Source organism: Myripristis murdjan, chromosome 5 (genome assembly GCF_902150065.1).
Source record: "Myripristis murdjan chromosome 5, fMyrMur1.1, whole genome shotgun sequence".
In the NCBI taxonomy this organism is placed as follows: Eukaryota; Metazoa; Chordata; class Actinopteri; order Holocentriformes; family Holocentridae; genus Myripristis; species Myripristis murdjan.
The window spans coordinates 4938204-4954053 of record NC_043984.1 but is presented as its reverse complement, the minus strand read 5'-3'; the positions used below and the strand labels follow the sequence as shown (position 1 = coordinate 4954053).

General features: G+C 43.2%; 1 protein-coding gene across 1 annotated transcript in view; it reads left to right on the top strand.

Moving 5' to 3' along the window:
* Positions 1 to 15850, top strand: part of arhgef10la (Rho guanine nucleotide exchange factor (GEF) 10-like a) — a 119068-nt gene that overhangs the window by 19940 nt on the left and 83278 nt on the right. The window contains exons 4-12 of the mRNA XM_030051925.1: positions 1046 to 1206; positions 4019 to 4093; positions 4214 to 4344; positions 5687 to 5782; positions 6548 to 6656; positions 8564 to 8667; positions 9477 to 9554; positions 10769 to 10948; positions 12242 to 12358. Of these exons, the coding sequence (XP_029907785.1) occupies positions 1046 to 1206; positions 4019 to 4093; positions 4214 to 4344; positions 5687 to 5782; positions 6548 to 6656; positions 8564 to 8667; positions 9477 to 9554; positions 10769 to 10948; positions 12242 to 12358 (1051 nt within the window). The remainder of the gene's footprint in view (positions 1 to 1045; positions 1207 to 4018; positions 4094 to 4213; positions 4345 to 5686; positions 5783 to 6547; positions 6657 to 8563; positions 8668 to 9476; positions 9555 to 10768; positions 10949 to 12241; positions 12359 to 15850) is intronic.

The following is a 15850-nucleotide window of genomic DNA, read 5'->3' as shown; positions in this document are numbered from 1 at the left end:
TGGTTCTCAGACTTTTTGGCTTCAGAGCCCCTTTTCCCTGATTTCTGAGTCCAAGTAGCCCATTTACCCAACCACAACATTTCGCTTATAAAACTACAACAGATTTATCTTAACACCTTGTGGCCATAACATTCAATAAATCAGTGTTTTTTTTTTCTTTTTTTCTTTTGCACTGGTTCCTCTGGGTTGTGCCCTGCTTGCTGCAAAATCCCGTAATACAGTCATCATTTATTCTTATATTTTTCGAGTTTCAGATTTCTCTCACGTAGTGCCTCTGCGTACCACTAGGGGTGCGTGTACCCCTCTGAAACTCTGAAAAAGCGCAAGCATGACATCTGCTTTCAAAGTAAAATGCATCCCTTATATTTTGTTTGCACAAGTGCAAACAACTAAGCCAGAGGCAATAGGCAAAGGTATGAACTCATTCTCTACAGCCTCTCTCTAATGTTAGCCATAACCAACTCATGTCTAACCCTACCACTCACCTTAATCAATAGGCCAAAATGAAAAGAAAAAAAAAAGAAAAACCTTGGCAAGCCGGTGGTGGTAAGCACATTTATGTAGCAGAGAGGTTCGACAAACAAGCCAGTGCAATCATTATGTGGCTTCAGAGAAATTCCCAGGTTCTGTAAATGTATTGTTAAACCAATACAGCAAACTTTGATTATCACAAGTAAAAGAAACTTTCACTCATAGTTTAGTAGTACTTGACCAGGAGGATCTATAGTTTGACTCAAGTAATGGGGTTGTGTACTTTGTCCACTACTGTCACAAACAACAGGGAAGTGTTAAAAATGCATTGGTCATTGGAAAACTATGCTGTTCTAAATCACAAAAAAAAGTTGGCTTTCCAAAAACAAATCATTTAACAACAGTGAAATGGGTCCTATCAGACCTTTAGGGAGTGTGCATTGCATGCTTGGACAGCAGAGAGCCCCACCTCCAGCCACTTCGCCTTCCCTTCCTCCCACTGAAATTAACTTGTAATGAGGCGCGCAGCAGTCTCAGCATTCGCTTAACTTTGCTTTCTCTGGGTCCCTGCCAGGGCCTCAGCTGTGATCGGGCCCAGTGTCCCAACTCCTTCTGCAAGAGAGCAGCTTCGGGAGCTTCCTGGGGAAGCGTCACCTGTGGAGAAGTGGACTGATTCAGGAGACCAGAGCAAAGAAGCCGTCAAGGAGAGCTCAAGCCTGGGGGACCTCTCCACAGGTACGGAACTAAATTATACCTGCACCTGCGCTAAATTATAGCCCTACACCTCAAAGCGTACATCAAGGGTTCAATTTCAGCCCAGACTGATTAAACTTAGGCTTGCCCGGAGAACCCCAGCTTATTAAGCTGAGGTGTTAGTGGTTACATCATAGAAATTTAAGAAAAAAAAAGGTTCCTTACCATTTTAGGGTTAGCCCTTATTGTATATTTTAGTTTTTAGTCTTTATAGTCTTTATTGTATATATTTACCCTTTATTCTTTTTTATTTAACTTTATTGTATGTTCTACTGTTTCTGCTGGAACACCAGAATTTCCCTGCTTGAGATCAATAAAGTATATCTATCTATCTATCTATTTGGCTCCTTAGAATTCAAGATATACTGTGGATCACACCATAAAGACAGTCACTTTATAAATTCTCCATGGCTGTGTTGTTAGCACTGCATACTGCATTTACTGACCTTGATCAAAGGTCAGCCACTACTATGGTCTACATATGGTCGATGTATTTGTACGGAGAAAGGGGCAGCACAGATCCAAGACATGTATAGACCCGTGCATGCACACAGACACTCAAGCAAAGGCGCATACAAACACACGCGCTGGCATGTGCACACACATCCTCTGCAGTGATTTGATTCCTACATGGACATGACATGAATCCAATTAATTCAGGATGAGGATCAATAGAGGACCATTTCCATGAAGGAAAATTGCTTTTGGATTTTGGCTCAGTCAGCAGTGCCGTCGTTATTTGAAGGTGGCTCAGGAATGAGACTTGCCAGGGAGCCCTGCAATGCCGCATGACATTTTTTATATCCTGCCTCTTCCGCTGTCTTTCCACACACAGGCCTGTGTTGTCAGTTTGAAAGTGTGCTGTGTATTTGAACTGGTTTCACTGTAAAATGATATTAAACCTTCCCGACAGATGTCTGAAATATCAATATGGCGAGGGAAAAAAGCAAGCAAGCAAACAAACAAACAAAAAAGAACATAACTAGTGCTCTTAATAAGAAAAAATAGGGAAAATATGTAGTACTATCCTGCATCCATGTTTTTGGCTGATTACAGTTAAAATGTCAAATAGCAGGCAACAGTAAATATTGTGTATTGGAGTAAGTGGAGTAAATGTAGCTGGCCAAACACTTGTTTGAAGGCAGTTGTTTGTTTCAGAAAGCCAGTGTTTTCATTTGGCCAAATGCGCTGCATATGAATCATTATAAATATTGGAAGAATTTCCTGTTTATAATAAGCCACCAGGGTCCTTCTCACCTCTACTGGGCCCATCGAATATTGTGATTTGATTATTTGACACGGATTACGCAATTAGCCAATTTTGCAAATGCTTGCATAACATTTGCAACATCTGGAACACATCCATAATGGCTGTGTATTGTTCCCGTTGCCTGCAGTGTGAGTGTGACCTGTGAATGAGTTTTCTGGAATGTTTTTGTGTTGCTGTATAGGAAAGTTAGATGAAAGTAAGAAAACACACTGAGGAACTTCTGGTTTGCCATGTTTGAAATAACAAGCTGTGTTCCCAAGAGGCCCAGTCACTTTGCAGATATGCTGATAGTGAGGCTGATAGCCCAAATCCAGTTATTTTCTTCTCCCATTCTGAATGCCTTCTGAATGCACGGGGATAGGGAGGGCGAGAGAGCAAGACTAGGCAAGAGAGAGAGAGAGCAAGATAGAAAGAAAGAACATTTGTGTGGCTAATCCTCTTTTGTAAAAGAAGAGTTGCTCTTTGTTCATCGCTTGGATTGTGTCCAAGGTTGTTAGAAGTTTAGACTGAGCACTGTTGACTAATCCATGGCAGAATACACATCTCCCATCAGATTAATTGAAAACAGTGATTGTTGGTGTTCAGGGCTTAGAAGAAAGTGTTGCAGACAAATCACAGTTTAAAACCAAATCAATAAAGCTCACTGAGCTAAATTAGGCTGAAACACTCTCAAAGCAGTTAATGACAAATCCTGCCGAGCGTGGAGATAGAATGGGTCAATACCTCAAACAAGCTGGATGCAATCATGTTGCCTCACATGTATAAAGCCATTACGGTCAAATGCACCAAAGACCTCGTCTTGCCAAGGAAGAAGACCTTTAAATGCAAATGATATAACAAGGGATCATCTATCATTTAATCAGGTGGAGAGCCTGGTTCACAAAAAAGAGGAGGCTTTGGTGTCTTTTTTTTTCTCCATCTGACGGACGACAGTGTCTTTTATATAAAACATGAGGCAGGGGAAGGTAATCTTTTTCTCCCATATTAATACGCTCTTTTCTTATTTGCAAAACTGTGAGGTTTTTTTTTTACAAATTTGATGTCACCTACTTTCCAGTGGCCTTAAAATCAATTCAGTCCCTATACACAAAGTTCCTGTCGGGAACAAAGCTGAACTAATCATGAATGTGCATTGCCAGGGAACATCTTGATATGAACCAGCGTCCCCCCCCCCCCCCCAACCGCCCACCCACCCAATAAAGAACGCTCTGTCCCTAAGCATGTAAATATCCAAAGGCTGTATAAATTTCTAACCAGAGGGTAGAGGATCCAGTGTGTATTATCTGTTCTGCTTTGCCAAAAGGATTCAGGCTGTGTCGCTGCAAGTTGTGTATGTGCGAGCGCTTGTTTTGTCGGAGAAATGCACAAGAAATATCACAATCTCAACAACAAGGGGCTTTGGAGCGGCCATAAAATAGAAAGGAAGATATGAAACCGAGGATAAATAGCCGGTCTTTCTCCATGTAGAAACAGTGTTGGCCGGCTTTAACGCTGCTGTTTTTCTTTCTCTTTGTGTGGCTGAAGCTGAGGCCCAGACGGAGAGTTCAGAGGTGATCTATGATGATGTTCCCAGTGAGGACCCTCTCTCTCCTGACGACGGTTAGTAGCACGGACGGGACTGTTTGTGTGTATTCAACGCCTTTCCAACTCATCAGCCAAGGATCTTGGCATGGTGTCAGCAGAAAATGGTGTAACGTGTGTATGTGTGTGTGTGTTTAGGGGATATGATCTATGAAGAAGTTCAGAGAGACGGAACTCCTCAGGATGCCAACAACGGGTGGAGCTCCAGTGAGTTCGAAAGCTATGACGAGCAGTCTGATAACGAGAGCAAACCACCAGCACGGAGCAAGGTAGTGTGTTTCTGTGTGTGTGTGTGAGTGTGTGTGTGTGTGTGTATGTGAGAGCCTGTCTCGTCATCACATGCACATCACCGCCTGTCTTAAATGGCATCAAGGCTTTGCACATAAAGACACTCATTGCGTGGGCTGGCGCAGTTGTTTTCTAGTGCTTAAAAAAAATAACTCAAAGAGAATATTTCACCTCCTCTCCCTATTACCGCCGTTGTCTTTATTAATGTATAGAACTGGAAGAAAGCTATAAAGAACATGAAATATATATAATAGGCTGTCTAGGCTGTATACTTCCATTGTGCGATGAGAGTAAACATCTCTGTTTGAAAAGCCTCAGATCTCCTTGCCTCCTCTCTGCCAAGGACGGTGCTCATCACGGCTCCACTGTGTCGGTCTTCCACATGATGGCACTGTGCGCACATTCACATTATGCTGCATTCCCTGTATGCTTCAACAGCCTTTAACATGCATGCACCATTGCAGGTATAGGGAGCATTTGATATTGTACCACTAATAATAAAAAAAAAAAAACAAGTATTTTGCTGAGTTGAATAATTATTAATGCATAGATTTAGAAGCGCCGCATTTACATATTTTTACATATCGAAGGTGTGTATGGGTATCGCTCCATTGTAATCTCAGGATATGCCAGGTTAAAGCCATGTTTTCAGAAAGGGAGAGGGAGAGCAGTGGGAAAAAAAAAAAAAAAAAAAAAAAGACAGTCTGCAACAGAAAATGAGTTAGGTTTGCTGAGGTAATTACAGAGGGGTGCGAAAATCCCCTCAGCTCTCTGCCTGTCTGTCCCAGGCCACTGAGCAAAAGGAAGAATTCAGTTAGTTAGACTGGGTGAACAATTAATGAAGAAACTTTGATTACAAAACGTTTCGGCTAACGTCGCCTTCATCAAATACACATTCCCTTTTTTTTTTTAATTAGGTTTGCCTAATTAATTGCTCGCCGAGTGTGGCGGAGTTTCTGCCTCGGCTCGGGTCTCCGCTTGGTTCGGGCGTCCTGGGAGAGCTGTGAAGTTGCAACAGATTTCGCTCTACACTGCCTGCATTCCCCTCCTGTGCAAATCAGTGGCCATTAGTCCCCCCCCCACCACCACCACCATAACCCCTTTTGACCAAAGCAGTGCTCGACGCTTTCACCGTCTGTACTTGTGATTAATCCCCGATGTTGCCTTGCTTCTTTTGCTTTGACCACTGTCCCTCCATTTCCCCTTTGTCTGTCTCCTCTCCTCTACCTCTTTTTCCTCATCCTTTTGCCTCCTGTGGCTAAACGCGACCCGTCCGTCCACATGCCCGTCCACCCCCTTCCCCCCCACACCTGACACCTGTAGCTCTCCCCTGAGGTGCGTCGGCTGAGGGAGCGGTGCGCCAGGACCAAACGTGAACTGGCCGTGAGGCTGTCTGGCAAGCACAACTATGACATCAAGGTATCTCACCCTGTAGCAGCACGGGGGGCACAGCTTTTATCACACACCATTTCCAATACACAGAGCTCTAATAATAATAATAATAATAATAATGCCGCAGGAATGATGGTGATCACCCAGAGCGGAAACACGCTCCACTGTATGCTCAGCTGACTCAAAGGATTAACTCAATCTCTGTGTCATCCTTCTCCTCTTAATATTTCCCAGCTTTCCATTGGACTGTGGCTTCCCTCGGAGAATCTCCCTCCCTCTCTCTCTCTCTCTCCCCTCTGTCGCTCCTTTGGTTTTAAAATCAAGACATGTTCACGGGACACATGAATTATTAAGGAATTCTCGGTGTATTTACTTCCATAAACACCAGTGTGAGCCGTGTAAGTTGCCCCCCCCAATTAATGACCTACTTTCCTGGAGTGGCATCATTTAAAAATACTAGCACCGTGGGTATATTCTGGGTCTATGGAGTCTGGTTGCAGGGTCTGTGGGATGCTCGGGGTGTGGTATGTGGTCAGCTCTCACATTGAGCAGGGAGCAGTGCAGCTACTCTGAAGCTGGAGCTCAGTCTGTTACTATAATCTCTCCATGATTTGCTCATAGACTCTCTGATTAGGGGCTATGCAGCGACGCACGCGGAGGCGCAGATGGCGGGATTCATGACTTGATGAGCCCGTCTAGCGCCATTTCTATCCATCTCTCGGCTCCGTAAGTTCTCGCCCCCTCACTCTCTCCTCCACCCTTGTCTCTCGTTGCCCCCCCTTTTCCAACCAGGTTCAGCAGCTCATGAAGGCCGCGAGGAGCGGAACCAAGGATGGACTGGAGAAGACCAAAATAGCCGTCATGCGGAGAGTTTCCTTCCTCCAAAGAAAAGACCAACTCGGTAAAGTGGAGAAGTTAAAAAAAAAAAAAAAAAAAACACTTTTGAAATGTATACTAGCTGGCTTTTCCTGGATGAAAGGTGTTCTATATTTAGTAATATGTATTGGTTGTGAAGTCTTGAGTTTCTTAGTAAGTCCTTACACACACTTGGACTCTTTGAATTAGACCGTTGCTCGTGTGTGATGCTAGCCCTAGCCAAAGCAAAGTGAAAGGCAGAGAGAGACGAAACTCTTCCTTCGCCTTATCCCATTCAAAGCTTTTCAGGGAGAAACAAAGGCGCTCTTGAAAAGAAAGACCTCCATGATTATAACTATTCTGAATGAAGCAGCCAGGATAAGTGGAGCTTGCTCTCTTAGATGAAACGCAGATGTGGCGTTGAAGTTTTGGCGCTTGAGAAAGAGATGAGTATAGGGAGCTCACGTGACGGGCCAACAAGAGAGATTACCGTCCACTAGTGGAGTACCGGGCAGCTATAGACAAGTTTACGCGCCAAATCCTGGGGGGCGCCATTACTCTACAAAAATGCACTTCATTTCCGCCGGAAGTGGTTTGCGCAGCGTATGCCGGTGTAAACAAACTTCCATGCTAACGCAACTTCGTCTAGACATGTAGCTCGCTGCTCGTGAGGTTTCAATTTTAATAATTATGTCCTTACAATGGGAACACGATTCAACCACCTTGACTGTTTGTGTGAAAATAAAAGTTTATGTAAATGTAAAAATGTAATTTCATTTCATTATTGCACTGAACTACGATCATGAATGCTAGGCCTTATGTTCCTTAGTGTAACAGTTTCTTTTAACACAGTTCATCATTCATAGTAAGCTCATGCTGTACATTAATAACACTGGATGAATGAATTGCTTTGAGGAAACTAAACAAATGGCTTCAACAAGAAAGAGAACGTGTTTAATCTTAACAGGTATTAAACCGTAAAATACAGAAGCAGTCCACATAATTACATCACTATAAAAATATTCATATATAATATTAAAAACTACAATGCACACAGTATTTGTTGTGTTTATCTGTATTTAATGAACAACATGGCTGAGTGCTGATAGACAGGGACACAAGGCAAGATTCTAAACCTCACGAGGCACTCTGATCAGTGGACTCTTCAGGTTAACAAGGCCGGCACACTACCGCACACGTCGTTCCCGAACCACTTTTTTTTTTAAGTATCCATCTGTAATTTCCTTTCGTCGGCAGGACAGAGCTAGCTAGCTAAAAACCTATGTATGTCTGTGGCTAAAAACAAACCAGCACGCCAAAACGGAAATGGATTGCATCGATGGGAGGAGTTTAGGAAGTAGAGCGGAAACGGCTCATAAACTTGTCTATAGGAACCATAGATATCAAACCCACGTCTCAAACAAATCTCCAAGCCATCACAAAGAGGTAAAGAGGCCAGTGCTGCTATTTTTAGGTGTTGATCAGGGGGAATCTGCGCCGCATTATATTTCTTTCCCACAGATCCTCTGTTATCGTTCCAAAGTCTTTAATTGGAACGGTGCTGGCTTCTGGTATCTGTGTCTTTATGGGTGTGGGTGAAGTGGGGATTTTTTCCGAGTCTTTTTGAATATCTGTACCAGCGCGGAGAAGTGAGGGTGTTGGAACATGTTTTTGCAGACACACTTGTCTATGTGCCTCCTTTACTCCTACAGATACAGTATTGTTTTGAAAGTTCTTCCTTTTTTTTTTTCCTCCCAAGGCCTCGCTCTCTCCTCTCTCTCTCCTCTCTCTCTCCCTCTGTTTCTCTTCTACAGAGTAGAGAAGTCTCTTCATATTTTAGAGGTAATAAACTTGGAGTGTCGCAGTGTGTCTCCAGCTGCAGTGAGAGATCTGAACTGCCACTCTCTCTCTCTCTGACTCTCGCTCTCCTCCTTCCCTTTTTCTGTGTATCAGAGGACCAAGAGGATGATGCGGGATACCTGGATGTGGCGGTGTCAGAGGTGAAGCACCCCCCCCCACAGCTGAGCCCCATGCCAGAGGGGCTGACCAGCCAGCAGGTGCATCTTGCCAGAATTTGAAACTATTTCTTATTCATTTTTCTTCCCTAAGTAAATGCATTCAGTCCCTGCAGTAGCAGATAGACGGATAGATAGATTGTTTATTTGTCCTCAGTGGGGAATTATCTCCCACAGTAGGTGCATGCATAACACAAACGAGTAAGACATATAGAATTATAAAGAATTATGCAAAATCGAAGACATACAGGAAGCACAGGGGTCACACAGCAGAGACAGAGACATGGATTGACACGACACGCCTCAGACTGGGTTGCTTGGAAACTTGGTGCAGGGTATTTATTTACAGTATGGCTGTGGGAACAAAGCTCTTGTTAAGTCGAGCCTTTCTGCACACAGGTAGTGTATATGGCCAGGGGGAAGGGAGGTGAATGCTGGCGGGGTGGATGGTCTATATTTAACGTCTAGCATTAACATAACCATATGTTGCTCACTGTAGCCTAGGGACTTGTCTCTAGGCTATTATGTATATATTCATGCCGATGAGTGCATTTGTGATTTATCTATCTTTATCTACATATCTATTTTTGATATTCTCTCGACTCCGTTCGCAAAGACAGCCGTGTTTTGTTAAAGCGAGAAACAGCTGGTTTCACGTCACAGGGAAGCCGGTGATCCAGCGCTCCAGCGGAGGCCTGTTCAAACGCACCGGCTCCTCTTTGAATCTCTTTCTTCCTGTGACTAACGCATGATTATACTGCCATCCATCAACGGGTGCTGTGTTTAGCTGAAACCGGCCCCATCATGTCCCCTTAGTGCTCCATTTCCTGACTGGTGTGTCGTCTACCCAGGTTGTCAGACGCCATATCCTGGGCTCCATCATTCAGAGCGAGCGCAGCTACCTGGAGTCCCTCCGGAGGATCCTGCAGGTGAGCTGTTTAGTCCCTCCAGTCCTCCTCTGCCACATGCAATATCTTCACCGTTTAGCCATTATGAATTTCCCTGAAAAGAGAAGCAGTGATATCCATCAAATTACCGAGGTGTCTCTGCGTAAATAATCTTGATAAAACAGCCGTCCTCATTTTTGTGGCGCCATGCTGATGCTGAGAGAGAGAGACTGTCGGGCTTTCGCAGGATGGGGTGTGGTCTCCTCTCTTTAATCTTTCCTTTTAGCGGGGGAAAGAGAGACTCTTGTTATCTCCTCCGCGCAGAAAAAAAAGCGGCGCACCTGCTGAAAATGGAATCAGCAGCGATCAATGGCTGTGTTATGCACTGCAAAATCTTTCACTGTCAAGATACAATGTGCCTACCTTTGTTGTCAAGTGACATGATTGTGTTTTATACTTTAGGAGGTTTAGCTCTTTTGAAATCTTTCTTGTTATTCAGGGAGTCCAACCAAGTGGTAAATGCAGTGTCTCTAGATTGTGAGAAAGTAAAAAAGATGAAAGGCTGCAAGCATAATTAGACGTTGAGGTCTGTATAGTTTCATTATTGCGGTAAAGCAGAATGCACAATCGCTCGTGTTGTGCCGTCTGCCCATGGTCCTTCTGTCGATGATTCATTTGCTGCGATGGATTTATGTGGATAAAGCTTGCAGAACGATGACTAAAAGCACCACCAGGCTGTCATCTTTTGTTCTTCAGGGAGATTCATTTTTTTTTTTTTGGTGTAAACTTTTACATTGTCTTCATCTTCCACCTTCAACTTTGCATGCAATGTTATCAAAATTTCGATCCACAAAGTCTCTGGAGACGATGGCAGAAATCCACTGATGACTCAATCGCTGCACCTTTTACCACGTTGCTCGTGCATCCATAGGTCTGCCGGCAGTGGCTTTTTGTCATTGCCATTCTTCCTTTTAAGAATAAAACTCACCTTGAGCCGCACACCGCTTTGTGAGTCCTGTGGGCCCACGCATTCCTGCCCACTGCAGCTGCATGGGTTAAATAGTCCTCATATTTCTCTAGTCACATTTCTTTGTTGTCCCTCCCTTGTCTACTTTCACTGCTGGAAAAGCCAATGAGATACTTAGGGAGGGTAGGCTGCTGATTCACCTTCAGAGCACACACACACACATAAACAATAACAAAAAAATAAAAAAATAAAATAAAAAAAAAAACTATTTCTATCACAATCTCACCAGGAATACCACAGACCATTAATGGAAGCTGATCCACGTATCCTGAGTCCACGGAAGATCCGGCCTATATTCTACCGACTGAGGGAAATCACGCAGTGCCACTCCATGTTTCAGATAGCGCTGGCATCACGTGTGGCTGAGTGGGACAGCAGCGAGAAAATTGGAGACTTATTCGTCGCCTCGGTTAGTGTGTGTGCGTGTGCGTGTGTGCGTGTGTGTGTGTGTGCTTTTTGTGTGCATTTTCATCTGAAACTGTCCGTAAGAAATAAAATGCAAATGGGAGACTTATTTTGCCGCCTGGGTTAGTGTGTGTGCACGCATGTTTGTGTGTGTGTGTGTTTGTGTTTTTGCACACATTCTGTGCATCTGCATCTGTGTGTTTCTGATAAAACGGAATCTTGGACTTAGTTTCCAGGTAAAAAAAAAAAAAAAAAAAAAAAGACAATTTTTTTTTTTTTTTTGCCTTGGCATTTCTATCTAGCATTAAACCACCATCTCTGCCACCGCCAGAGTTATAATGAGCGACACGTTTTAGATGGAGCAAACAGGAGTAGTTTACCCCAAACACGGAGTCAATTACAGTGGTGATGAATATCTCCACTGCATCCAATGCTCTCAGGGATATGTGTTTACAAATTTTGGCACTTGAATAATAGTGTTGCATATGAGTTTTCTGTCGAGAATCTCTGCAGTGTGCTCATCCATAAGGCCGGCTCATTATTCGCCTATTAGAGGGGTTGATTCGACCCTCTCCCTCTCTGCTGGCCATTATAGCGCTGTTCCATTGATATCTGCAGACCTGCCACCAAATGAGTCCGCACGAAAAGAGGAAGTGTGCTCTGCAATGACTCCCCCTTTTTTTTTTTTTTTTTTTTTCCCGTGGCAGTGTATTTGTCACCCGCTGGGCCTGCCGGAATATTCAGCCCTGGTTCTTTGCGGCGCGGAGACAGAAGCCTGAGGACGGTGTGAACGAATAGGGTTAATTCCTTTTTGCAATTTGCTAATTTATTTCCTTCCACTCCTCCGACTGCTACCATCAGCAGCCGAGTGTGGGTTTAATTGAGGAAAGAGGATGAATGTCTGCTTCTCAACATTCAGACCCCCTTACACACACACACAGATGCAAACACTCTACCTCTATTTCTCTTTGCCCAACCCTCTTAAATGGCTCGTGAAGGGTGTTGTGGACCCCAGAATGGTAAACAGATCAATTTTTTAAGTACTATACTTAAATGGCCATTTTCCGCCCTCTACTAACAGTGAAATTACCTGGAGGTGTCCCCGCAGACAGGATGGCCACATTCTCTGCTCACTGACTCTCAATGAACATTCAAGATGTCAGAGAAAATTACATGGGCGTGAGCGTGGATGCCTTTACGGTCAAAATAATCAAACTTGGCAGAGCACGAGAATCTCTTGTTGCACGGCCGCTGGGCGATTTCAAATAATTATGTGTTATCTTTGTGCGTTCCACAGTTTTCCAAGTCCATGGTGCTCGACGTGTACAGTGATTATGTGAACAACTTTACCAATGCCATGGCTCTCATTAAAAAGGCGTGCATGTCCAAACCAGCATTCCTGGAATTCTTAAAGGTGAGTTTCATCATGTGTACGCACCATATTTGTCTTTTTTTTTTTAAGTGACTCAATTGTTGATACAGCCAAATCAGCTGGTAAAGACAAAACATAAAATGGATTTTCAGATTTGGTTCACAGTCGGTTTCAAGGGCTCGTACTCTGGGCTTGTAGACTATCTGTTGGCAGATTGGTGTGGACAGTGTGACATGCATTTAAGGCCCTCATTCACACCTTATGTCATGTACCACCACCAACCCTGGAGCAGCACTTGTGATGATGAATATGTCATGTAACCAAGGTGTGTCCACCTTCACATGAGGACAGCAGCTGAAGCACTGCAGTATGTGTAGCTCTCGCATGGGTTTTATGATAGAAAGCAAATAATCTGCAGACTAATAAACATCATAAAATCCATCCATTAAATAGGCTGTGAATTGCTTTGTCACTAAACTTCTGAACCAGAGGGCTCAGGATTACCAACCAAATTACCATTAGCCCTCCATGATTGTCGCACCACTCTGAATCTGTTTGGTTTTATTATATAAATCGGAAGTATGTGTGATGAGAGGCTGCAGCTGGCACAGGTGATGGCAGCCCTTTGTCTTTTGTGGAAGAACATTTGCTTACCAGGACTAGCTCTCTCTGGTTAGCTGGCTTGCTGGCTACTGAGCCCAATATCAACACAACCTGATTTCCGTGTCTCTTCTCTGGGTCATCTAGGGGGGAGGATTCCCAAATTTTTTTAATGCTAGGACCCATGTGTAGAAGTATTGTTTGTCATGAGACCCACCAAATATATTGTGAAGTGCAATAAAGTTGTCGAAAAGTACTTATAAGCTCTCAAAATCCATCATTAGGATGATCTCTATATTTATTCTGTAATTAATTGTAAAACAGTGCTTTTACATTCTGTGTGAGCAAATCAATAAAATTTAGGCTATTGTTATTTGTTGGGCGTTACTGTACATGTCATTCAAATTCAAGGGAATTCTAAGTTACCACACGTCAACTGCTACCATTCCTCAGGTGTTGCCCCTTTTGCAGGGCATCATGGTCAGTGTTGCTTCAGGGCCTGATGGATATGGAAATTGTGTCTACATTGCTCCATATAAAAAGTTCTGTCTTCTCAGAAAAAAAATACATGCATGCAGCCTTCCCACGACGCGCCTGGGACCCACCAGTGGGTCAGGGCCCGTAGCTTGAAAAACACTGGCCAGACATCCAACCGGAAAGCTCTCTTTCACTGATGGCCCCAGCCGCTCATTCAGCATGCCGAATCGGCCGGCCGGCTATTGATGAGGGCTGATGGTGCCAGACACACCGCACAAACTACAGGCGATCATCATTCACAGATGGCATAAGCAGGGCCGACAGCTGACCGTTGGCTTGACGTGTCCGGGGCTTTAGACTTTGCGGCGCCGTTGGCCGCTCAACAACAATCAGCAAACAAGAAGTACTTGAGTTTTTAACAGGGAAAGGTGCTGTGATGCCAGGGAGCTTGGAAGGCGCTAAGAAATGATTTACATTTGAGTTTAACAGGTGCCCCGTGCAGCACGGGCAGGGCCTGGATCTTTGTGCGGTGCTGCTGATGGCACAGCCGACATGTTTCTCCAGCGAGCGTGTGCCCTTTCCATTCTGGTGACAGGTCCCTGTCAAATGGTGTCCAGGCTTGTTGTGGGAGTATCTCTGTTCTCTGTCTCCCGCTGAATGTTGCAGCTCTTATTGGCAGTGGGGAGAAGCAGCAGAATAAGCTGGCTAGACTCTGACAGGCAAAGGCACACGATCAAGGACAGATTTCATTGTGCTTCTTTCAAAACATTGTCGGGGCAATGGCTGCATGCATGTGACCACCAAGGCTTAAAGCACACAAGGACAAATTGGTGCACCTGGTATGCAGATGTTCCAGTGCAATGAGAAATGCAATTGCAGAGTGGCTTGTTTAGTAGAGAGCACTTTCCATTAACATACTGTTTATTTTTTTGAGCTGTCCTGGGCAATTCATTTTATGTGTGAGGTGAATTGGCCATTTGATAGCCCTAATGACACCCGAGCACCAAGCTCCCTCCCCACGCCTGCACCCACATCTAACCTGCCCCGCCCTCCTCATTTCCCCTGCCTCAGCATCAGCAGGAGTTGTCTACATGGTGCTCACCCCAAAATAGCACAAAGGACAGTTACATCAGATCCTGTTTACTGGTTAATTACTGAGGCTTCTTACTAGACTGTTAATGTTGCCTGGCAACAAAAACAATTCCACGCAGTAAGTGCAGTTGTGGCAGCATGACCTAAAAATACAACTAATTTACAAAATAAAATGAAATGTCAGTGACTCAATTGTCACATCTACAGTATTAGTCTGTCTATCTAATCATATGTATAAGTATATATCTAATAAACTCAACTATGTCATATATAGATGTGATATAAGTAAGACAGGGATATTTAGTTCATTTTGTAAAACAGATGTAGCCCTTAGGTACATATCATTTCCACAACCATTATGTTAATGCATAAAATAGACCAACTAGCTACCAACTAAACATAATAAAAAACTTTTTTTTTTTTTTTTTTAATAAGCAGCTTAATTCCTATTCATTATTATAAGAGCTACATTTCTGTACATTTTATGATCTATAATCACAATCACCTGGAAATATACCACCTGTTTCTGAGCACAAACTGCGCAGTGTATTTTTGATTGTATTGAGTTTATGACTATATGAGAGTGATAATTGTCAGTTTGTTTATCTATCTATCTATCTATCTATCTATCTACCTATCTACCTACCTATCTATCTATCTATCTATCTATCTATCTATCTATCTATCTATCTGTCTATTTAAACTGACCCATATTTTGTATTTATCATGCATAATAAGCTTTTTTTATTTTATTGTTTGTTTGTTTATTTAATTATGTGGTTTTCCTTATACCAATCAGATGAGAGAATTTTTATGATAAAGTCAAGAAAAAAAAAACGGAGCTTATGGAATAGAACAGAATATTATTTCTATATGCTTTTTTTTTTTTTTTTTTTTACAGTTTGTACTTTATTGTAGGCGTTGCTTTTCAAACCTCTATATGGCCATTATGGGGCAAAAAATAAAATCCTAAACTGCATGAAGTAAATTAATTTCTTAGATAAAGACAATCCAACCTATGAAAGTATTATCATTTTATTAAGGACTATTTTATTAAGGACTAAATCTAGCATGCATGAGTGGACGTCACCTTTTCAAATTGTGGATAACGGGGAACACAGTGGATGCATTTCATTATGCCGTTTCTTTTTCCATATGCACTTTACAGCAGGCACTCTCTTCAATCAGTCGCCCAAGATTCAGAACATATTTTCTTCTTTTTTTATTTTTGTCTCATAGTTCAGCTTACCCAACCTTCGCAATCACGCCATCCAGTAAAATGTGTCCGATGATTTGCCAGCTCTTACTGATGGTGTCAGCGTGGCACGGATTTGGCACTTTTGCGCTGAAATGATAACACACCTC